The sequence below is a fragment of the Nannobrachium achirus genome (genome assembly GCF_963921795.1).
Source record: "Nannobrachium achirus genome assembly, chromosome: 5".
In the NCBI taxonomy this organism is placed as follows: Eukaryota; Metazoa; Chordata; class Actinopteri; order Myctophiformes; family Myctophidae; genus Nannobrachium; species Nannobrachium achirus.
The window spans coordinates 2,063,843-2,090,203 of NC_137814.1; the positions used below are offsets into that span (position 1 = coordinate 2,063,843).

Genomic DNA, 26,361 nt, shown 5'->3' on the forward strand with positions numbered 1-26,361 from the left:
CTGCAGCCCCCCCTGGTGGCTGGTCAGCCCCCCCCTCCGGTCACATGAGCAGACTCAGCGCCGTTACCGAGTTATAGAATAGTAAATCTCCCCCCCCGCCCACCACTGGCCCCCACCGCTAAAAAAAAAACGCAATTTGTCGGGCGGGCGCGCCGCAGCGCGTGCGTGTCTTCCTAACTCAGGCCCTCCTGGGATTCAGTTCTTCTTGCCCAGCTTCTCTGCAGCCTTGGTGATCTTAGTTCCCCGTCCCCCCGAGGCCCTTCTGCACCCCTTTAACGACCCCCACGGCGACCGTCTGCTTGAGGTCGCGCACCGCGAAGCACCCTGAGAGACACACAGAAACATGGGGAAAACATGTTAAAAACACACAGAAACATGGTGAAAACATGTTAAAAACACACAGTTTACAGTTTAGGCATTTAGCAGACGCTTTTAATCCAAAGCGACTTACAATAAGCAAATAAACATCACAATAATAAACAAGATTAAGTGTCAGTACATCAACAGCAATATAACAAATGTAAATGAATATCTATCTAGAAAAAAAACGATATAATCCGTAAAAAAAAAAAGGTTTCTAAAAACCTAAAAACAAATGCTAACTAGCTTCATGTATGGTCATTGAGTGTTTCAGTAGTGCTAAGGGTTTAGGTGGAGTCTGAAAAGGTGAGTCTTCAGTCCACGGCGAAAGCTAGCGAGTGAGTCCGTTGTTCTAAGTGCGACAGGGAGTTTATTCCACAACACAAACCCAGGGCATCATTTATGCAGGGTTCCCACGGTCATGAAATTCATGGAAATATTTTGAAAACATTTTTTTTTTTTAAATCCAGTACTGGAAAAGTTTTGGAATTGATCAAGGGTTCTGGAAGGTCCTGGAAAACATTAATACCTCTGAAATGACAAATTAAACATGGGCCAAATTGTCAAATATTAGAGGGAGAAAGTGTGAAAATAGCAGATCTACATGCTCACAACGCCTCGCAACGCAAGGCGTTGTGAGCATGTAGATCTGCTATTTTCACAATAAAACCGTGTTATACAAAATTCCTCAACTCTTCGTGCTCGTCAGGGTGCCGAAGTTCCCAGTTCAAATATGATTATTTCGGGGGTCACAGCCTGAAAAGGTTGAGAACCACTGGCATACACTACCTGTCTTTAGGCATTGCACATATGAGTAAGCGACTCGTTATTGAGCTGAATTATTGTTATATAGTCTTGGAAATTGGGTTAAATATTCTGGAAAAACTTTGGAAAGGTTTTGGAAAGGTTTTGGAAATGAATTGGTTAAAATGTGTGGGAACCCTGCTTATGTCGTCAGGAGAGGGCAGCTGACACCCCCTAGTGGTGACATTTAACCTTACATTCAGTCATTTTATGTCATTTTAATTCTGACTAACCCTTCAGTTCAGTCTAGGGCATATTAAACCACTTGTGATTTTTGCAAGTCGACTCGACTCAGTAAAAAGTTGAGTTGAAGTCGATTTTATTGTTTGATGACGTATTCACATCACACACGACCCCCACATTATTTTTGGGGGTCCCCAGATGATTAACTTAATGTGAAACATTGTTTTCTCACTCAACTGTAAACAAACCAACATAAAGTTTAAGTGGTATCTGCACATTTCTAAAGTGACAATTTAAGGACTTTTTAATACCTCTAAAATGGCAAATTAAACATTGTCCAAATTGTCAAATGTATAGAGGCAGAAATTGTGAAAATAGCAGATCTACATGCTCACAACGCGAGGCGTTGTGAGCATGTATATGGCGTTGTGAGCAAGATATACAAGCTCACAGCGCGGCACCGAGTGCCGCGCTGTGAGCTTGTATATCTTGTATATCTGCTATTTGTATATCTGCTATTTTTGCGAGCTTGTAGATCTGCTATTTTTGAAACATCTTGAAAATTAGAAATTTGACCCGATTCTATAAGTGTCTTTTGAATCCTTCTAAGGTTTTTTTAAAAACCTATGTTTCTATGTCAGCAATCTGGCCAGCCATCGTCAAAGAAAAGGTCCTTTTCACTCAACTGGAGCTCAGTTAGTCTGTTCTTGAGAGACTACTATGTCAGTGGTGCTCAAACCTTTTCATGTGAAGGACCCCCAAAATGATATTTATTTGGCCACGGACCCCCATCTCAAAATATCTAGTTCTAGGGACCCCCCCCAGAAGCAAAATTTTAGTTACTTTGAAAATACATATAATCAAAGATTTGCAGACATTTTCACGACTTTTTCAAAAAAATAGCAGATCTACAAGCTCGCAGCGCGGCACCGTGAGCTTGTAGATCTGCTATTTTTCAATAGTTAAAGCAGTCAATAATTCTAGGCCTAAATGGGTTTTAACATCATTTTGGGGGTCGCGGCCTGATCAAAGGTGGAGGACCCCCTGCACTCACCGAGCGGGGGGTAGTCGGCGAAGGATTCGACCACCATGGGCCTGGTGGGCTTCAGCACCACCACGGCTGAGTCTCCGCTCCTCAGGGCCTCAGGGTTCTCCTCCGCGACCTTCCCAGAGCGGCGGTCGATCTTCTCAAGCAGCTCGGTGAACTTGCAGGCCACGTGCGCCGTGTGGCAGTCCAGGACGGGAGAGTAGCCCGCTCGGATCTCACTGGGGTGGTTCATGATGATCATCTGGTAGATGGATGGATGGATGGATGGATGGATGGATGGATGGATGGATGGATGGATGGATGGATGGATGGATGGATGGATGGATGGATGGATGGATGGATGGATGGGATGGATGGATGGATGGATGGATGGATGGATGGATGGATGGATGGATGGATAGATAGATTAGATGGATACCTTTATTATCCCAAGGGGGAAAATCAGTTGCCCAGAGGCAGCACAGCAGTATGAGGTTATTTACAAAGTTACAGAGAAGTAAGAAGATAAAAGAAAAAATCACACCAGTGCGAAGTGAGCGGTGCAAACATGACGGCAGATGTCATTTTATGTGGTTAATGAGGAGGAGGAGTATGACAAGTATGACATCACTGTCAATATAGGAAATTAATATAAAACTAAAACTAAATGTGGAGTTACAGACATACGGTCAGACAGACAGGAAAGATGTCTGTCTGACCGACAGAAAAGATGCACCTATCACTTCAGGACCTAAGGAGAGACCCACCTGTACAGAGGAATACAAGATAATCCATCGTTTGTCAGCCTTCTGATTGGTCCCTGAGACTCCCTGACTGGCCAACCAGAAAAAACCATTCACTTTTTGCTATCGGGGGTGGAGTTTGTGCAGTGGAGAATGTTGCTTCAGGCTTTCAACAACGGTCCGCTCTGCAGAGCACGGCGTTCGTGCAGTACGGCCGCGCGAGGTGATAGCGATTTCGCTCATTATAATGAAAAAGCTTCAACAAACTAGTTCACATGGACCTTATCTATGTAACTAAGAGTTTCGATTGGGTACATATATTTTAAATGGGCAGAATTACGAAAGCCAGCCTATTATGTGAGGAGAACTATAGGCTGGCTTTCATTTTCCTACCCAAAATGCACTGCGCTTTCTCTTTCTATTTATGTCCTCTATCTGATCCAGAGGATTAAACTAATTAAAACATATATTTTCAGGGGAAAACTACTGTTTTGCTATGTAATTACTGTACTTTTTTCTTCCCTTTTTATTAATATCACGTAGATGTGTTTTTTTTTGGGTACTTTATATAGCTGTAATGAGGCTATGAAAAAAAATAATCCCATCCACTTCCACTATAAAAGAATCTGCAATGGTGATTCTGTCCCACTGGGATTAAACAAATTAAAACATATATTTTCGGGGGAAACCCCCTGTTTTGCAATGTAACTACTGTACCTTTGTCTTCCCTTTTTATTAATATCACCTAGATGTTTTTCCTTTGGTACTTTAAATTGCAATAATGAGGCAATGAAAATACCCTCTCCCCCCATTCACTGCCACTATAAAAACAATCTGCCCAGGGTCATCTGTACCACCATAGTAACAGGGCAAAATGGGGCGGGATTTGCAAATGAGAGAATTGGAACCTGTTACAGCAGATCACTATGAAGGCTATACAGAAACTGTCTTGGAAGACATCACTCTCTCTTTCTCAGAACAGGAGAAGAAACGTAATATCACCAAGGACCTTTTCGTCAAGCTGTGGTACCGTTTAACCAAGCCAGAAAGGAATTTCTGGCTTGAGACCAGAGCTTGAGTTTGGACCAGCTCAGGCTCTGGTGGTCTTGTCGTCAGTTAGGCGACCAGGTCACAACAATAAATGACCTTATTTGCTTCTAGAGCTTAAGGCCAAGAGCAAGAGGTTTTTCAAAGGCTGTTCATTTGTATTTTAAACTTGTTTTAGCTGCCTGTCATTTATAACCTGTGAAATTATCCACAGTCTGTCTAAAAGTGTGGTTATTTTCTCTGCTTATGAGTGATATTCATCTAATACAATTTTGAAATTCAAATTCAAAAATGGTCTTTCAGTTTGGTCAATTTATAACATGACCGGTTTTGGAAGTCACAGTTGGAACTATTACCCCCGCGACCCGATTCCGGATAAACGCTTGAAGATGGATGGATGGATATTTAGATACTTTGAGCCATACCTCTAGAGCTCAACACCAAAACCAATGCCTAAGAGGTTTTTCAAAGGCTCTTTATTTGTATTTTAAACTTGTATTAGCTGCCTGCCATTTATAACCTGTGAAGTTATCTACAGTCTATCTAAAAGTGTAGTTATTTTAGTTTATGACACTATACTAATTATTTCGGCAAAGCCGAAGTATTTGAAGGCAAAACCATTCGAGAACCAAAGAGGCCAGAAGATGAATATATTAGTAATATCACATCTACAGCGAGTCCTTATAAGAGGTTTGGACCAACTCTGCTACCAGAACCTGAGGACTCTGGTGGTCCTTGTCGTCAGTTAGACAACCAAGTCACAACGATATGTGACCTTAGCTCAAAGCCAAGACTAACACCTAAGAGGTTTTGGTTTCGGGTTAGGGTTAGGGTTAGATATTCATTTAACAATTTTGAAATTCAAATTCATTGGTCTATTTAGTTTGGTCAATTCATAATCAAGTAAGCATTTGATTGGACACTATGTTTATTTTCTACCTACTTACCTACCTACCTACCTACCTACCTACCTACCTACCTACCTACCTACCTACTTACCTACCTACCTACCTACCTACCTACCTACCTACTTACCTACCTACCTACCTACCTACGTACCTGTGAGATGAAGCTCTTGGCTGCTTTAGGAGGGTCGTTCTGACCCTTTAGGAGGGTCGTTCTAACCCTTTAGTTGGGTCGTTCTGACCCTTTAGGAGGGTCGTTCTAACTCTTTAGTTGGGTCGTTCTGACCTGTGAGATGAAGCTCAAGGCTGGTTTAGGAGGGTCGTTCTGACCTGTGAGATGAAGCTCAAGGCTGGTTTAGGAGGGTCATTCTGACCTGTGAGATGAAGCTAAATGCTGGTTTAGGAGGGTCGTTCTGACCTGTGAGATGAAGCTCAAGGCTGCTTTAGGAGGGTCGTTCTGACCTGTGAGATGAAGCTAAAGGCTGCTTTAGGAGGGTCGTTCTGACCTGTGAGATGAAGCTAAAGGTTGGTTTAGGAGGGTCGTTATTGGTGTCTCCCGCTACGTGCCCCCGGCGGAGCTCCTTGGCGGAGACGTTGTTGACGTTGAAGCCCACGTTGTCGCCGGGCAGGGCCTCGGGCATCGCCTCGTGGTGCATCTCCACCGACTTCACCTCCGCGGTCAGGTTGGTGGGGCCGAAGGTCACCAGCATGCCAGGCTTCAGGATGCCCGTCACCACCCTGCCCACGGGCACCGTGCCAACACCTGGGAGGAGGGGACCACAAGCGTAATTTGTATAGGGTTGATGGGTTTAATAAACCCAAGGGCCCCCCTACTGGTGACAGTATTATAAATTCATAGGCTATTATATCGCCGTTGTCGGGTGAAAAACCTTGTATGTCCAAAACCGTTCATTTTGCATTTTTCATTTTAAAAATGATTTAAACTAGTGAAAACAGCTGATCTACAAGCACACAACGCCTCGCACCGCGAGACGTTGTGTGCTTGTAGATCTGCTGTTTTCACTACTTTTGTGCGACAGCCTTGTCTGATAAAGCAAGGATTTGCTTTGCGAAAGAATATACAAATTTGAAAGTTGGAGAAACAAGGTTTACACCCGACAACGACGATATGTATTTTGTCATTTCCAATATATTAGGGGTCTCTAATCTCCTAATCTATGGGCCCCCCTCACAGCAGTACAGGGCCCTTTTGATCTGAAAACCCATGCAGAATAAGATCTAATTTCGCCCCTGGAGGGTACACAACTGAACCTCTGGGCAACTGACTTTTTGCCTGGTTAAAACCAGACTGCACTCAACACCACCCCCTGGTGGTGGTGGTGTTGTAGTGAAGTCTGGCCCTCCACGTTAACTAATCTTTTTCCCCTAGCCTGATGAGAGGGCTAGCCAATCAGGGCTGTAGGCTTGGGGCACGTGGTGGGTGGTGGCCTGGTTCAAAACCATTCAGCCAATCAGGCGAGTCTGTGTGTATAAAAAACACATCCCTCCCTCCACTCTCATTACAGGCATCAAAGAGGTAGTTGTCTTTGATGTTTCATTGATTAGAGAGAACACTAACGAGCTATTGACACGTGTATGGCTCAATCAATTACTACGGTTTCCAACCCTCTGAAGTTCAAGGGAGCAATTAAGAACAAGTCACCTTGACATTCTGTATCTATCTATCTATCTATCTATCTATCTATCTATCTATCTATCTATCTATCTATCTATCTATCTATCTATCTAACAAACATATACAGCAGTGTTTCTCAACCACTGTGCCTGGGGACCTTTGGTGTGCCCCTGAGAAGGGTCAAGTGTGCCCCTTGAGACTGCTTGAAAGCCAGTATTGTATTTATCATTTTAAAAATGATTTAAACTAGTGAGTGTGTGCTTGTAGATCGGCTGTTTTCACTACTGTTGTGCGACTTGCCTTGTATGATGAAGCAGGGCTTTACTTTGCGAAGAAACGTACAAATTTGAAACTTGGAGATACAAGGTTTCTTCCCGACAGTGAGGATATTTACTCCCCCGTGTTATGTTGGTGTGCCCATGGATTCTTGGGACATGAAAAGTGTGACCATGCAGCTAAAATGTTGAGAAACACTGATATACATTATATTCTTCTATCCAACGCGTAACGGTTTGGCCATTTTTAGCCCTTATTTCCCCCCGCTATTAGGGTTAGGTTTAGGGAAGGGTTTTGATTTCAATCGGGATTGTCACATAAAGAACACCGTTTGTGGTTTCTTCCATGTATACAGTCCCGAGAGAATGAATGCACGCGCCATTCTTTGGAACTAAGAAAGAGTCCAATGTCCTGTCTATAATTAGTCCTTTTTAGTTTTTCCAAATGTTTACTAGCCTTTCTAGTGTTATGTTTTTATAAAACGATAGATGTCATAGTTATTGTCCACGACATTGCAAGCGGCGCGAAGACCAGCGGACCTTGGCCCTGTTCTTCGCGTCCGAGCGCCGCAGGCGCGAGTTACGAAGCCGTGGTAATCGTTATATTTATGCCCAGGCCGTAAGGCCTGGGCAAGCGCACGATAAACGCCATGATAATTCTTATTCTATTCATTTTACATTTCAATAGGTTTCAAAAGGTCTCCTTGCAGATTAAGTAAGTAATCCTGACTGTTGTATGACAGTCAGGGCCATTCACTTCAAGTATGACAAGGCTTGTAAGGTTTATTCAAATCTCCATTTTTTGAGTTTGTGTTAATCCCCAGATCCTCTGTTTTAGGCATAACAAAGGTTTAGGGTTAGGTTTAGGGTTAGGTTTAGGTTTAGGTTTAGGGTTAGGTTTAGGGTCCAGTCAGTACCTCCTATCTTGTAGACGTCCTGCAGAGGGAGTCGTAGAGGCCTATCAGTGGGTCTCTGGGGAGTTAAGATGGCGTCCAGAGCCTGAAGCAGGGTTTTACCGCTGAATACGCCGTCCCCTCCATGGTTCACCTCCCAGCCACTGTACCACTCCATCTGTTGTTAATATAATATACAACATGTTTAATATGCAACACTCCAGCCACTGTACCACTCCATCTGTTATAATATAATATACAACATGTTTAATATGCAACACTCCAGCCACTGTACCACTCCATCTGTTGTTAATATAATATACAACATGTTTAATATGCAGCACTCCAGCCACTGTACCACTGCATCTGTTATAATATAATATACAACATGTTTAATATGCAGCACTCCAGCCACTGTACCACTGCATCTGTTATAATATAATATACAACATGTTTAATATGCAATGCTCCAGCCACTGTACCACTCCATCTGTTATAATATAATATACAACATGTTTAATATGCAGCACTCCAGCCACTGTACCACTGCATCTGTTATAATATAATATACAACATGTTTAATATGCAACACTCCAGCCACTGTACCACTCAATCTGTTATAATATAATATACAACATGTTTAATATGCAGCACTCCAGCCACTGTACCACTGCATCTGTTATAATATAATATACACCATGTTTAATATGCAACACTCCAGCCACTGTACCACTCCATCTGTTATAATATAATATACACCATGTTTAATATGCAGCACTCCAGCCACTGTACCACTGCATCTGTTATAATATAATATACAACATGTTTAATATGCAACACTCCAGCCACTGTACCACTGCATCTGTTATTAATATAATATACAACATGTTTAATATGCAACGTTCCAGCCACTGTACCACTCCATCTGTTGTTAATTGCGACCAAAGGTCGCATATACTCTGAAGAACCGTGTCGCTTGAGTGTCCTTCCTTCCGTAACCTCTGTGATGTCAGTGTGATGTCAGCGAGTTGTGACATCACTTCCTGTACGGGGCGGCTACCCAAAATGTGGATAACACTATATATGGAGATAGTCCAGTCCATCATGTCATATGGGACTACCGTCATAGACAGTAGCATGAGAAACTGTAAAAGCTGGATTATCAGCCTAGATGTTTGGAACACTACCCTGTGTTCCAGATGGACTGGACTATCTCCATATATAGTGTTATCCACATTTTGTGTAGCCGCCCTGTACAGGAAGTGATGTCACAACTCGCTGACATCACACTGACATCACAGAGGATACGGAAGGAAGGTCACTCAAGCGACACGGTTCTTCAGAGTATACTATATATGGAGATAGTCCAGTCCATCATGTCATATGGGACTACCGTCAAAGACAGTAGCCATTGTTAGGCCGGAGTCAATGGCTGTATGTCTGACTGTCTGTACAGGAAGTGATGTCACATGACATACTTTTTATGCCCATATATGAGTCATTCTGTACCACATCTCCATGTTTAGGCCAAACAGGTTCGCTCCATTTCTCCATGTATAGGTCCAAATGACCAACGTCGAGCTTGACAAGGAGGATACCGCACATTGTACCTCATCCACCCTTTCTTCTCTCTCCTTTTGGTATCTTTATCCTCCTCCTCCTTTTTTTCTTTTTTATTCTTCTCTTTTTTTCACAGCCGCCCCCATAAAGTAAATATGGGGGCGGCTATCGCTCACACCCTAGGTGGGGTTGGCGATAGGGCCTTTCTGTGTGGAGTTTGCATGTTCTCCCCATGTCTCCTAGGGTTGATACCCTCACAAAAACATGAACAAACTCCCCCCAGAATGATAACAACTAGAATCGTCAGAGAAACACTGTGGTTGGCCAGATGGTCAAGAATTGGCACGAGGTCGCATGTCACCCTGAGGTCGCATTCCACCCTCAGGTGTCTTACTAGTATAATAACATGTTTAATATGCCTTCCTTACGCTCCACGCTCCAGCCACTGTACCACTCCATCTGTTATAATATCTTATATATATACATTCCTCCTATTGCCGCATCCCACTTCCAGCCATTAACGCCCCCTTTACATCGACTTCAACTCATAGGTAGTCGTTGTCTAGGACGTAAGGAATACAGCCCCTAACCCTATGCCGTCCGCTCATTCGCTAAGCATGAGAGAGAGGAGGCAACAGGGGAGGGGGGGGCGGGCAAGCGAGAGAGAGAGAGAGTGAAATTTGACACCACTGTGTTTGCATGTGCCAATTTCAACCGAGGGGGGCGTAGCCAGAACACACACACACACACACACACACACACACACACACACACACACACACACACACACACACACAAAAATAGCTAATAGTTAGCTCACAACTTTCCACTTTTCTCTTTCACCTCAATCGCAGTAACATCCGTATACACCACGTCAGCGCATCACCAATACGTTTTATTTATTATTTATTTTTTTTCCAATTTTTTTTTTCTCAAACATTTTTTTTTTCTCAAAGTTTTTTTTCTCTAAATTTTTTTTTTCTCTAAATTTTTTTTTTCTCAATTTTTTTTCTCAAAAATTTTTTTTTTCTCAAATTTTTTTTTTCTCAAAAAAATTTTTTTTCTCAAAAATTTTTTTTTTCTCTAAAATTTTTTTTCTCAAATTTTTTTTCTCAATTTTTTTTTTCTCAAACATTTTTTTTTCTCAAAAAATTTTTTTTTCTCAACATTTTTTTTTGAGAAAAAATGTTTTTTCTCAAAAAAAATTTTTTTTCTCAAATTTTTTTTTCTCAAAAAAAATGTTTTTCTCAAAAAACTTTTTTTTCTCAAAAAACTTTTTTTTCTCAAAAAACTTTTTTTCCTCAAATTTTTTTTTTCTCAAAAAACATTTTTTCTCTAAAAAACCATCAGATCGTGGCCACACTGTACCTCAGGGATTTGTTTTCGACGAATATTTACTCCTATAGACGCAACGCGACGACCTAGAGGGGAGGCCGGCATAGCCGGCCGACCTTCTAGTAATATACAACATGTTTAATATGCCTTTCCTTACGCTCCAAGCTCTCAGCCACCATACCACTCGCATTTACTAAACCTCCACCGGCTGTCCGTCCGTCAATCCGTCAGTCAGTCAGTCACACGTCACACGTGACACGTCACACTTTTGCCCTGCTCATATCTCTGCAACCGTTGCCCCGATCCATGCCAAACTTTGTACACACACTCCTTGCCTGCCAAACCACAACCTCCACCCATCAATTCTCACATGGCCCTCTTCTAGCGCCATCATTAGGCCGATTCTTGCAAAACTCATTTTTGGACACTGCTCCTACAATTTTTGCCCTAAAATCACACACATCGGTACACAGTATGTCTACACTCATCTCATCAACATGGATCTGTCCCATTTAGCGCCACCTTCAGGCCGATTTTTTCAAACACATTTTTGGACACTGCTCCTACAAATTTTGCCTTAAAATCACGCAAATCGGTACACACTTGCTCTACACTCATGTCATCAACATGGATCTGTCCCATTTAGCGCCACCTTCAGGAAGATTTTTTAAAACACATTTTTGGCCACTACTCCTACAGATTTTGCCCTAAAATCACGCAAATCGCTACACAGTATGTCTACACTCATGTCATCAACATGGATCTGTCCCATATAGCGCCACCATCAGGCCGATTTTACACATTTTTGGACACTGCTCCTACAGATCTTGCCCTAAAATCACGCAAATCGGCACACAGTATGTCTACACTCATCTCATCAACATGGATCTGTCCCAAATAGCGCCACCATCAGGCCGATTTTTTCAAACACATTTTTGGACACTGCTCCTACACTTTTTGGCCTAAAATCACGCTGCGACCTGACGGTCGCTTATCTCCTGATTAGGGAGTCTTACTGGTATAATATACAACATGTTTAATATGCCTTCCTTACGCTCCAAGCTCCAGCCACCATACCACTCCATCTGTTAATGTTATAATATGTTTATTAATAACCACGCTCCACCTGTGGTACCACTCTTGTTCATAACATAAAGTCATGTTTAATAACAACATGTCCAGGTTTAATACAGAGCATGACAGTGATTTACTATCACACTATGTAAATGGTGAATGGTAAATGGTGCATTTATATAGCGCTTTTATCCAAAGCGATTTGGGTCAGTGACGTGACGCCCCAAAAAATGTGTTTTTAAAAAAACTTTAAATTGCAGGCATAAAAGTTATTTACTTTTGTTCTACTCACTCTCAACCTTATGGAAATACATTTTGTTTTTAGATATTTTATTGGAATCAGACTTTATTCAGCAGTTTGTTGTACTTGTGCCTAAAATCGTCATATGGTGTGACATGAAAATAATTGTTCATAAATTGAAAATGGAGTACATCTTTCTTAAGTTACTCACTTTATCAAAGTCCTTTATCATAACTAACCAGTGATCCACTATAGTTTTTAGAAAATTAATTATATCTGTATATTTTTTTCATAATCGACACTCTGTGTGAGGCCCATGTTCATGATCTTACAACATATTTTAAATGTATTCTGTCAAAACTTTCTCTAAAATTACACAAATATTTGTGACTCTTCCTGATAATATTCTCTATGTAATCCATAAACATTTTTTTGGTTTAATCATTAATAAAGGTATGATTTTTCACTATTTGGAATGTCACACCAAATGATTTAGTGTCACACCGTATGATCATATCTTCATGTGTCAAAGCAAACTGTGTTTTAACCTACCTATTAGTGAATACTGAACTTTACTGATTGATTAAACAATTACCCAGGATAACATGGCCTTAATATTTCTGAACAGGATATTATTGTAGGGCTTTAACATGGGATAAGAAAGAATTGTAGTAGTAGATGGATGATGAGGATGACCTAAGTCTTCTGCCGGCCCATGGCAGAAGGATCCTAAAGAGACAATAAGGCGCATAGCCACACTTGGAGCCAAGGCAACATTTTATTAACACCAATTAGTGGAAACAGAACTCAGCATTCAGGTAAATTGCTTTTTTCCGAAGTCTCCTGAACTTGAACACAGCATTTTGTGTTGAACAAATGTAATTAGGAATCATGACATTACACCACATCTCCACTAGCTAAAGAGTGCTGGGTTGCGCAACTCCGAAAATAGCTGATCTACAAGCTCTCGCAGCACAACGTGTTGAGAGCTTGTAGATCAGCTATTTTCGCTAGTTTTGTCTCGGGTCCTACCTTAACACTGTCCACTGTCCAGTCCAGTGAGTGAAAGTACAAAAGTATTAGATCAGATTAGATTATACATTTAGACTGTATTGTACATCAGCCAGTCGTATTTGGTGAGGGTAGCAAACCGGCTGCCTTGTTGCGGTTCTGCTATGCCACAGACAACCTCCTGCTCTTTGTAGAAAATGCAGTCTCGCCCCTTTGGCTCCTCTCTCCTTGCTGGGTCATTGTTTAGTTTCTCCCTGTACTTTCTCGTTCTCTCAGCACTTGTCATTTTCCAGCTGACAAAAGAAAATGGAATGTATAGTTTAAGACAAAGAGAAAATATTGTTTAGATTGAAACAATATGTTAAGGTTTCTGTGAAGGGGTTTCTGCTCTGTCTGATGAATTTGAAGTATCACTGAATGAAGCTAAATTACATTTTATGTAAAAATGTTTAAAACAAATGTTTAAATGTACAAAAGAAACATGGAACTTTGTTATTTATTGTTATATCTGTAGTTAAATACAGTATAAATCATATGGTGTGACAATCAAGTCATATGGCGTGACAAGCAGACATGTCACACCATTATGATTAAGTGTCACACCATATTATGTTTTCTGCATTTAGGTTTACCTTGAGGCTACTATGTACATATTAGCATGCTAACAGCATGCTAGCTATAACAAAGCAACCTAGATCTACATGGAAATATGACCAAAACTTCAAATAACTTAAGCTTTTTTTAATGAAAAGTTGTCACACCAACAGACATCCAAAGTGGTGAGTTTGTCAAAGTTTCAACAAGATGGCATTTCATGAAAATGTTAAAATCATAACTCACCTCAGACACCTGTCTTGCAGTTGTGCTGGGAGTGCTGAATAGCCTTACAGAAGAAGGACCTCTCTAGCCAATAGGTGTCCAAATAATTGCCTGTTTAATTTGTCCAAACTAGTGTCACACCAAATGATTTTGGTTTGGGGGACAAAATGTTTTTGATCAGAAATGACTGAAAACATTATGCTTTGACTTTGAAAAGATATAGGCTTACAAATAGACATTTTTTTAGCCTAAATTCATTTTCAAATGATTTTTAGCAATTCTTTTTCTTAGTTTTATTCAAGTTCCCACTTTGAGAAACAAGGTCAGGACAGTCACACCATATGAGTTTTGCCATGTTTGGTTGAAAATTCTGAAGAAATGAGGAATGAAATGTTTTAGTCTTGAGTAAGTTCACATAAAGCTTAATGTCCTGCACAATATTCAGAAGGTTTTTGACAAATATATTTTTTATTTATACATGTTTGACACCGAGGACAGCGAAAACGTTACGTCACGTCACCCACCCACTTACATAGATTGTGCATTACATTCACCCATTCACGCACACATTCATACACCCGTGGCGGAGGAAACCATGCAAGCCTGCTCACCGGGAGCAACTAGGGGTTCAGAGTCTTGCCCAAGGACCCTTCGACATTAACTCAGGGGGAGCCCGGATTCGAACTGGGAACCCTTCGGGAACCCTTTGCGCTCTAATAACGGTTTCTCTACCCCTGAGCTATGCTGCCCCACTATGTATCACATTATGAGTCCACTAGTACTAGTGGTTGTTAAAGGTTTTATTTGCAATGATAAAACACCTGTAGAAATGGAAACACAAAATGACTTGTCTTTTAATTCAACTGGATCTGAGTCTTAGTTTTAGTCACCATGGCTAAGTTTTTGTTTAGTTTTTTGTAGTTTTTGTCTGTGATAAAAGGTAGATGACATTTTTCATCATAGTTTTAGGTGACAAAATCAACTCTAACACAGAATGTGTATGCGTGCGTGTTTAAGTGCATGCGTGTTTAAGTGCATGCGTGTTTAAGTGCGTGCGTGTTTAAGTGCGTGCGTGTTTAAGTGCGTGCGTGTTTAAAAGTGCGTGCGTGTTTAAGTGCGTGCGTGTTTAAGTGCGTGTTTAAGTGCGTGCGTGTTTAAGTGCGTGTTTAAGTGCATGTGTGTTTAAGTGCATGCGTGTTTAAGTGCGTGCGTGTTTAAGTGCATGCGTGTTTAAGTGCGTGCGTGCGTTACCTTCTCACTGGGCTCCACCATGTTGTCACCTAGGAATCCGCTGATGGGAACCATGGCAACGGCCTTGGGGTTGAAGCCTATCTTCGCAACGTAGCTGCTGACCTGGAGAGGAAAGAGTTAACACCTTCTTAACACTTTGCAAGCCACGGGGAGCCCCTTAATATTAAAACCGTAATATACCGGACATCTGAGCAAGGAGTCTCAGCCGCGCCGTCTTTTACTGTACTGGGTCATTAAAAACGAAAAAAATGATTTTTATCCGAAAATCTGCAATCGTCTAACCTTCCCTAGTCACCACTCATCCATCGAGAGCGCATGGCTCGTCTGACATGAAGCAGAAGTGACGTCAGGTCCTTCCTTGCAGAGGCTTCCCAGCAGCCGTCCATTTTCTGTTTATACGTTAGTGCTAGTATAGCAGGAGTGCTGCTGGGGGCTGTGCGAGCGAAAATGCTCATATCTACTCTTGAGTCACACATGGATTATTTGAGCCGTGAACGGATCGCGCACGCGAAACGCACGGGGATAAGATGCGTCGGCCGAAACCCCCACTCTAAGCCAATGCAGATTGATGAATTTCACTGGGAACTGTGGTGAGTATACAACAGGGATCGCGGTATGGTAATGGGGGATGAAGACCACGTGATATAGCGCTGAATGTCTTGTAAAATGAATGCGGTTCAGATCATAATATAATAATAGACATTTCACGGCTAATCTACAACAAGCCATTCTATTTAGGCTGGCAAAGTGTTAATGTAGCTGATCTGGAGAGTAAAGAGTTAACACCTTCTTAATGTAGCTGATCTGGAGAGTAAAGAGTTAACACCTTCTTAATGTAGCTGATCTGGAGAGGAAAGAGTTAACACCTTCTTAACACATATAGTGCCAATCCCGAGAATACTCGTGAAAAGTACTCGAAAAGTACATGGTGCCGATCCCGAGTATACTCGTGAAAAGTAATATATTACTGTAACGGCGATTACAGTACCTGTTACAATGGCTGAAGGCTCCGAGACGAAAATCGTCGCTGATTTATCATCATCACGGCTCCAGCAACAGAAAATAGTAATCCCATAACATTGAGGTGGACGGGGGATCTCATCTTTAATGTCCATTATCTCAAAACTACACTTTAGAAGCGCAGATGGCAGTAGATGCTCGCGTATGTTATACATGTTGATCAACATCGATCCGCCATTTCATAACACAGCAACAACGAGGGGCGTCATGACATCACCACGTGATGACGTCAGACCGGAAGTGATTACAGAATGGACTTCTGGCCTTCAAAATAAGACAACAGTAGTGGATGGGGCCGGGAGCAGGCGCGCTGGACATTTTTAACCCGTTAATTTCAGTAGCACTAAATGGGTTAATGTAGCTGACCTGGAGAGGAAAGGGTTAACACCTTCTTAATGTAACTGACCTGGAGAGGAAAGGGTTAACACCTTCTTAATGTAGCTGATCTGGAGAGGAAAGAGTTAACATTTATTTTAACCAATTAAACCCTAAAACGGACCTGAGTTTCACGGTAGTAACTTGACAAGTTATCTTTTCCATCTACAACAACTCTTTCACCAAAGAATTGCAGATCCACAAGCTCACAACTTGTGACATGACGTTGTGACATGTTGTGAGCTTGTATATCTGCTATTTTTGGTGAACCTTAGTTTTCCTCGGTGACATACTGTATCGTAAAGACGTGAATTAATTTGATATGAGATCATGTAAAATGTAAAGAAATGAACAGTGTAATTCAGAGGTGCCCTGGATGAAAAGGTTATTTCCAGGGGTGACCTGAACCAGGGGTACCACATTCTGGGCCCAGGGTACGAGGGGTACCACATTCTGGGCCCAGGGTTCGAGGGTTCACTGTGGGCCCCCCATGAATGCTTTAACTATTGAAAAATAGCACATACACAAGCTTGTAGATCTGCCTTTGAATTTTTCAAATCCTTCTGAGGCTTTTTGAAAAACCTATGTTTCTATGTCAGTGCTGCTCAAAATCTTTCAAGGACGGTAGGACCCCCAAAATGATATGTATTATTTGGCCACAGACCCCCCATCTCAAAATATTTAGTTCCAGGGGCAGGGACCACCCAGAAGCAACAATTGAGTAACAAATGTTCGCTTAAAAAGTGATATATTCAAAGATTTACACACATTTTCACGAGCAGATGCTTGTAGATCTACTATGTTTCAATAGCTGAAATGTAATGAAGGCCCCTCCACCTTGGGCCCTAATAACTCCCCCCCCAGAAAATAAACAAAAATAAAAATAAAACAATTCACAGGAGGCAAGCAGTGATCACCCCATGATGTGCACTGCAATGTAGTTTCAAATACGCTACATTGCAGGCGCTTTTTGAGAGTGAAAAAAAAAAGACCTGTGTGACATGTGTGATCTGGGCAGCTTGACCCAAGGAAGATCAAAGAAGGAATGGACACCAACGTCATTTTAGGCTCCATGGCCATCCGCCATGACACTTTGGCCACCCAAAATAACATTAGCGTCTATGAGCACTTCGTCACTTCCGCCACCCAAAAGTGTCATGGCGGCGTCCCATGGTGTGCCAACTTCCGGGTGTTGTCTGTTCCTGCCTAACCTTCCTTGGCTTGACCCAGGAAATGTGCCAATCTCAACAGCGTGAATCAAAACAGCATCCTGGTTTCGACAATGGAACAAGGGGGGAGCGCTTGTTTTCGGTGGAGATGACGGAGGCGCTCCGGCATTATATTATAAACTCAATCTGATCTAGCAATCATGACATAGGCTATTTATTACCAGTAAGACTCCCTAATCGGGAGATTAGGGAGTCTTTTAGGGCAAAATGTGTAGGAGTAGTGTCCAAAAATGTGTTTAAAAAATCGGCCTGAAGGTGGTGCTATATGGGACAGATCCATGTTGATGACATGAGTGTAGACATACTGTGTACCGATTGGCGTGATTTTAGGGCAAAAATTGTAGGAGCTGTGTCCAAAAATGTGTTTTGCAAGAATCGGCCTCAGGGTGGCACTAGAAGAGGGTCATGTGTGAATTGATGGGTGGAGGTTGTGATTTGGCAGGCAAGGAGTGTGTGTGCAAAATTTGGCATGGATCGGGGCAACGGTTGCGGAGATATGAGCAGGGCAATCGTGTGACGTGTGAGGTGTGACAGACAGACTGACTGACGGAGGTGACTAAGGTATATTAATCACACAGTTCAATATTGAAAATGGGTGGTCTTCCCCTTTAACCTTGTTTGTTTCCCCAATCCCTAATTCTCCAAAAGCAAAACTACGCCGCATCAAGGGGTGTATTAGGTAGGCCCTAAAAGTATGTCCTTGAGAGCAGGGGAATTATTTTGGGTTAAAACTGTTTCCGGTTTGATATTTCTGGCCAAATTGTAGTCCTTTGAGGACTACAACAGAGTGAAAGCGAGTGGAAGTGATCCCTGTGATTGCAGTGACAGTGACCGTGACAGTGACGCTATAGGCTGACCTCCTTGGTGATCTCGTTGAAGCGGGCTGCGCTGTACGGCGGCTCGGTGGCGTCCATCTTGTTGACCGCTACAATCAGCTGCTTGACCCCCATCGTGAAGGCCAGAAGGGCGTGCTCTCTCGTCTGACCACTGGGGGAGATACCGGCCTCGAACTCTGCTGTGCATGCTGATACCACTAGGATAGCACAATCTGCCTGGAAAATAGAATATTATATTAACACATTCACCGTCTTTTAAGAATCCTTCGTACTCCCATTTGCCATTCGTCTCCATAGACTTCCATGTAATTTATAGTGCACGGATCATGCACACCCGTGCCTAGATAATGCACCACGTGTGTCCACATTGCTCACAGCTTTCAATCAAAAAAATCCGAATGGAAATCCGTTCAGGCATTCATGAGATAGCAGCCATTATGTTTTCCTAAAATGTAAACAAAGATGGCTGCCATGTTTGAAAGATGGTGTTGCTATGGGGGTTAAACATGCAATTTCGCGATTGCTATCATGCCTACTAAATTTTTTGGGGTAAAAAATATACATAATAACATTAATAACATTAATAATATGTCCCTGCTCTGCCTGGAATATATATCTATAGAAAAATATTATACCAGTAAGACTCCCTAATCGGGAGATAAGCGACCGTCAGGTCGCATACACAAACTTAGAAGGCAATAGTAGCCAATCAGGAGGGAATATGGGAAATGGGACAGATCCATGTTGATGCCATGACTTTAGAGATACTGTGTACCGCTTTGCGTGATTTTAGGGCAAAATCTGTTGGAGCAGTGTCCAAAAATGTGTTTTAAAAGTCGTCCTGAAGGTGGCGCTAAATGGGACAGATCCATGTTGAAGACATGAGTGTAGACATACCATGTACCGATTTGCGTGATTTTAGGGGGCACACATTTTAGGATCTGTGTCCGTAAATGTGTTTTGCAAGAACCGGCCTCATGGTGGCGCTAGAAGAGGGGCATGTGAGAAAAGAGAAGATCCATGTTGATGAGATGTGTGTAGACATCTCTTTGTCTGTGGCAGAGCAACGCGGTGAGCAGCCGATTTGGGGGCGTCATTTGGTCTTTTTTTTTTGCTTTTTGGCGGGGCTCCCTGGAGCTGCGGGGGTCCCTGGAAGGGTCGAGGTTGTGGATTGGCAGACAAGGAGTGTGTGTGGAAAATTTCACATGGATAGGGGCAACGATGGCAGAGATATGAGTAGGGCCAAAGTGTGACGTGACAGACAGACAGACTGACGGAGCGACCTTACAAAGCATCATCATCAGGGACGTGCAGAGAATGTTGGAGAGGCAGGGTCTGGAATCTCTAAAAGGACCTTTTGGTGGAAATAACAAAAATAGCAGACCTAACTCTGCTATTTCCGGTCAATACTGGAGATGTGGCGTAACGGCATGGAGTTTGAAAGTGCCAATTCTCTTGAATGCTGCCTTCAGGTATGGCATGGAAAGAGGGGGCATTTAGCATTTCTTTCATCATAGTAAAAACTACATTCATGGTCTGGAGAGACAGCACTTTTTACAGATGGATAAAAGGGGCAGGGGCTCAAGCCCCCTTTGACCCTGACCCTACCTGTGATGTTCCAGTGATCATGTTCTTGATGAAGTCTCGGTGTCCCGGAGCATCGATGACGGTCACGTAGTGCTTGTCCGTCTGGAACTTCCACAGGGCGATGTCGATGGTGATGCCTCGCTCCCGCTCCGCCCTCAGCTTGTCCATCACCCAGGCGTACTTGAACGACCCTTTACCTATCTGCAACACATGTATGTTAACCCTTTACCTGTCTGCAACACATGTATGTTAACCCTTTACCTGTCTGCAACACATGTATGTTAACCCTTTACCTATCTGCAACACATGTATGTTAACCCTTTACCTGTCTGCAACACATGTATGTTAACCCTTTACCTATCTGCAACACATGTATGTTAACCCTTTACCTATCTGCAACACATGTATGTTAACCCTTTACCTGTCTGCAACACATGTATGTTAACCCTTTACCTGTCTGCAACACATGTATGTTAACCCTTTACCTATCTGCAACACATGTATGTTAACCCTTTACCTGTCTGCAACACATGTATGTTAACCCTTTACCTGTCTGCAACACATGTATGTTAACCCTTTACCTATCTGCAACACATGTATGTTAACCCTTTACCTGTCTGCAACACATGTATGTTAACCCTTTACCTATCTGCAACACATGTATGTTAACCCTTTACCTATCTGCAACACATGTATGTTAACCCTTTACCTGTCTGCAACACATGTATGTTAACCCTTTACCTGTCTGCAACACATGTATGTTAACCCTTTACCTATCTGCAACACATGTATGTTAACCCTTTACCTGTCTGCAACACATGTATGTTAACCCTTTACCTGTCTACAACACATGTATGTTAACCCTTTACCTGTCTACAACACATGTATGTTAAACCTTTACCTGTCTGCAACACATGTATGTTAACCCTTTACCTATCTGCAACACATGTATGTTAACCCTTTACCTATCTGCAACACATGTATGTTAACCCTTTACCTGTCTGCAACACATGTATGTTAACCCTTTACCTGTCTGCAACACATGTATGTTAACCCTTTACCTGTCTGCAACACATGTATGTTAACCCTTTACCTATCTGCAACACATGTATGTTAACCCTTTATCTGTCTGCAACACATGTATGTTAACCCTTTATCTGTCTACAACACATGTATGTTAACCCTTTATCTGTCTACAACACATGTATGTTAAACCTTTACCTATCTGCAACACATGTATGTTAACCCTTTACCTGTCTGCAACACATGTATGTTAACCCTTTATCTGTCTGCAACACATGTATGTTAACCCTTTACCTGTCTGCAACACATGTATGTTAACCCTTTATCTGTCTGCAACACATGTATGTTAACCCTTTATCTGTCTACAACACATGTATGTTAACCCTTTACCTGTCTGCAACACATGTATGTTAACCCTTTATCTGTCTACAACACATGTATGTTAACCCTTTACCTGTCTACAACACATGTATGTTAACCCTTTACCTGTCTACAACACATGTATGTTAACCCTTTACCTATCTGCAACACATGTATGTTAAACCTTTACCACATGTATGTTAACCCTTTATCTGTCTGCAACACATGTATGTTAAACCTTTACCTGTCTGCAACACATGTATGTTAACCCTTTACCTGTCTGCAACACATGTATGTTAACCCTTTACCTGTCTGTAACACATGTATGTTAACCCTTTACCTGTCTGCAACACATGTATGTTAACCCTTTACCTGTCTACAACACATGTATGTTAACCCTTTACCTGTCTGTAACACATGTATGTTAACCCTTTACCTGTCTACAACACATGTATGTTAACCCTTTACCTATCTGCAACACATGTATGTTAACCCTTTACCTGTCTGCAACACATGTATGTTAACCCTTTACCTGTCTACAACACATGTATGTTAACCCTTTACCTATCTGCAACACATGTATGTTAACCCTTTACCTATCTGCAACACATACAACACACATGTATGTTAAACCTGTATCTGTCTGCAACACATGTATGTTAAACCTTTATCTGTCTACAACACATGTATGTTAACCCTTTATCTGTCTGCAACACATGTATGTTAAACCTTTATGTCTGCAACACATGTATGTTAACCCTTTATCTGTCTACAACACATGTATGTTAAACCTTTACCTGTCTGCAACACATGTATGTTAACCCTTTACCTATCTGCAACAAATGTATGTTAAACCATTACCTATCTGCAACACATACAACACACATGTATGTTAAACCTTTATCTGTCTGCAACAAATGTATGTTAACCCTTTATCTGTCTGCAACACATGTATGTTAACCCTTTATCTGTCTACAACACATGTATGTTAAACCTTTACCTGTCTGCAACACATGTATGTTAACCCTTTACCTATCTGCAACAAATGTATGTTAAACCATTACCTATCTGCAACACATACAACACACATGTATGTTAAACCTGTATCTGTCTGCAACACATGTATGTTAACCCTTTACCTGTCTGCAACACATACAACACACATATAAACCTGTATCTGTCTGCAACACATGTATGTTAACCCTTTACCTATCTGCAACACATACAACACACATATAAACCTTTATCTGTCTACAACACATGTATGTTAACCCTTTACCTGTCTGCAACACATACAACACACATATAAACCTTTATCTGTCTACAACACATGTATGTTAACCCTTTACCTGTCTGCAACACATACAACACACATATAAACCTTTATCTGTCTACAACACATGTATGTTAACCCTTTACCTATCTGCAACACATACAACACACATATAAACCTGTATCTGTCTGCAACACATGTATGTTAACCCTTTACCTATCTGCAACACATACAACACACATATAAACCTTTATCTGTCTACAACACATGTATGTTAACCCTTTACCTATCTGCAACAAATGTATGTTAAACCATTACCTATCTGCAACACATACAACACACATGTAAACCTTTATCTGTCTACAACACATGTATGTTAAACCTTTACCTGTCTGCAACACATGTATGTTAAACCTTTACCTGTCTACAACACATGTATGTTAAACCTTTATCTGTCTACAACACATGTATGTTAAACCTTTACCTGTCTACAACACATGTATGTTAACCCTTTACCTGTCTACAACACATGTATGTTAACCCTTTACCTGTCTACAACACATGTATGTTAAACCTTTATCTGTCTACAACACATGTATGTTAACCCTTTATCTGTCTGCAACACATGTATGTTAACCCTTTACCTGTCTACAACACATGTATGTTAAACCTTTATCTGTCTACAACACATGTATGTTAAACCTTTATCTGTCTACAACACATGTATGTTAAACCTTTGTCTACAACACATGTATGTTAACCCTTTACCTGTCTGCAACACATGTATGTTAACCCTTTACCTGTCTACAACACATGTATGTTAAACCTTTATCTGTCTACAACACATGTATGTTAACCCTTTATCTGTCTACAACACATGTATGTTAACCCTTTACCTGTCTACAACACATGTATGTTAACCCTTTACCTGTCTACAACACATGTATGTTAACCCTTTATCTGTCTACAACACATGTATGTTAAACCTTTACCTGTCTACAACACATGTATGTTAAACCTTTACCTGTCTACAACACATGTATGTTAAACCTTTACCTGTCTGCAACACACATGTATGTTAACCCTGCAAGGCCCAGCGTTGCTTTTTGGCATTTAAAAAAAAATGTTATAATTAGTTTTCCTGTTCTTTTTTCACATTAACATCACCATTACATCCTATTGTTTAGTATTACAATGCCATTGGCCACGATATTTGCATATAAATACGCCCCACAGAGGCTGACATTCACACCTCCCAGAGAAGTTGAAATTCCAGTGTCTGGACGAACAACATCTCACTTTTTAACTGAAGCTATTCCTCACAAAAACATAAGTAAAATGCCTGTAATATTTTTCTCGTGATCATTAGAATGTCTAGAACATGTACATATGTTAATATTGTGAAAAATATCCCCAAAATGCAAATTAGAGCATGGTTTATGATTTATGATGTATGGCTATAAAATCTTACAAAAACATGAATATTTTAACTTTACATTTTCCTGTGATTAGGACTCCTACAACACCACCTGATTTAAAAAAAATGGCCAGTAGAAATTAATTCGGGTCTTGCAGGGTTAACAGTGTTGATTTTGACTAAAACTATGACGAAAAATGTTCGTCGACTACCTTTTTTCAATGATAAAAACTAAATGAAAACTAAGCTATGATGACTAAAACTATGACTAAATCAATTGACAATTTTGTCAACAAATAAAAACTAGACGGACAGGTGGAGAAGAGATCCAGTAGAACTAAAAGACAAGTTTGGTTGAACACTTAGTCGCACTCTGAAAATAGCAGATCTACAAGCTCACAAGCTCCCTTTAAAGCCTGACTGGATGGTGTGTGGGGGCCTTTAAAGCCTGACTGACTGACAGTTTGGCTGCAGTCCATTATTATGGCAGCTGCAAAGTGAGAGATACAAAAAGAACAGTTCAGAGTGAAACCAACAGGTGGCAGCAGAGGGCCTTCCACACATAGCTTTTAGCTTTGGTCTGAACACAGAAAGCTGTTACCTCTCCTCTCACTATTCCTTCTCTCCCTCCCTCCCTCCCTCCCTCCCTCCCTCCCCTCCCTCTCCTCCCTCCCTCTCCTCCCTCCCTGTCTGTATAACAACAATGTCACTGTGCTGACATGTGATGCAACCTTACCTAACCCTAACTATCTATCTATCTATCTGTATGACCTCATCGACATACACATTCCCTCCCGGTCTCTTAGATCTGCCTCTGCCATCCAACTGACCCCCCCCTGACAAACCCTCCTCCATCCAACTGACCCCCCCCCCTGACAAACCCTCTTCCATCCAACTGACCCCCCCTGACAAACCCTCTTCCATCCAACTGACCCCCCCTGACAAACCCTCAGCCTGTGTCTCCACCATGGGGTTACGAGCTTTCAGCCGCTCTGCCCCTCACCTCTGGAACTCCCTACCCCCCCGACATCAGAAACTGTGAATCACTCCCCACGTTTAAAACACACCTCAAAACTCACTTTTTTAGGCAGGCATATGCCTGACCTCTTTGTTGCTCTGCTGCTAATTGTTCTGTTTTTATTGTGATTTTGTGATTTGTTCTAACTTCTGTTTTTATATTGTATTAACTGCTATTTTGTATTATCTGCTGTTTTTATACTGTTGTACGGCGACCTTGAGTGCTTTGAAAGGCGCCTTATAAATAAAATGTATTATTATTATTATTATTATCTGCTCACCTCCTGAGCCTCTCTCTCGTACTTATCTATCTATCTATCTATCTATCTATCTATCTATCTGGTATAGGACTGAGTTCTATCTATCTATCTATCTATCTATCTATCTATCTATCTATCTATCTATCTGCTCACCTCCTGAGCTTCTCTCTCGTACTTCTCGATGGTTGTCTCGTCGATGCCTCCCATCTTGTAGATCAGGTGACCGGTGGTCGTTGACTTCCCAGAGTCCACGTGACCGATCACCACGATGTTGATGTGAGTCTTGTTATCCATTGTTCACTGCAACACACACCATAAACAACTACATTACCCATGGTTCACTGCAACACACACCATAAACAACTACATTACCCATGGTTCACTGCAACACACACCATAAACAACTACATTACCCATGGTTCACTGCAACACACACCATAAACAACTACATTACCCATGGTTCACTGCAACACACACCATAAACAACTACATTACCCATGGTGCCCTGCAAAACACACCATAAACAACTACATTACCCATGGTTCACTGCAAACACACCATAAACAACTACATTACCCATGGTGCCCTGCAAAACATAAACAACCAGGGGTCATCCATCCATGGGTTTCATTTGTAGTCCTACAGCGGTCATGTGTTTGATTGGCGTACAACTAATGTTGTAAGCCAATCGGAACATAGAACTAATGTTCTAAGCCAATCGGAACATAGAACTAATGTTCTAAGCCAATCGGAACATAGAACTAATGTTCTAAGCCAATCGGAACATAGAACTAATGTTG

The 26,361-nt window shown here is 41.5% G+C and overlaps 1 protein-coding gene across 1 annotated transcript; it reads right to left on the bottom strand.

Annotated features, from left to right (window-relative positions):
* Positions 1 to 235: 235 nt before the first annotated feature.
* Positions 236 to 25,855, bottom strand: LOC308286167 (elongation factor 1-alpha-like; the record flags this gene model as incomplete). Its single annotated transcript, XM_080727123.1, has 8 exons — positions 236 to 324; positions 2,402 to 2,636; positions 5,576 to 5,832; positions 7,898 to 8,051; positions 15,165 to 15,266; positions 18,646 to 18,840; positions 20,233 to 20,412; positions 25,715 to 25,855. 8 exons carry the CDS (start codon positions 25,853 to 25,855, stop codon positions 236 to 238), a joined length of 1,353 nt encoding a protein of 450 aa, XP_080583249.1.
* Between the last annotated feature and the right edge of the window lie 506 nt (positions 25,856 to 26,361).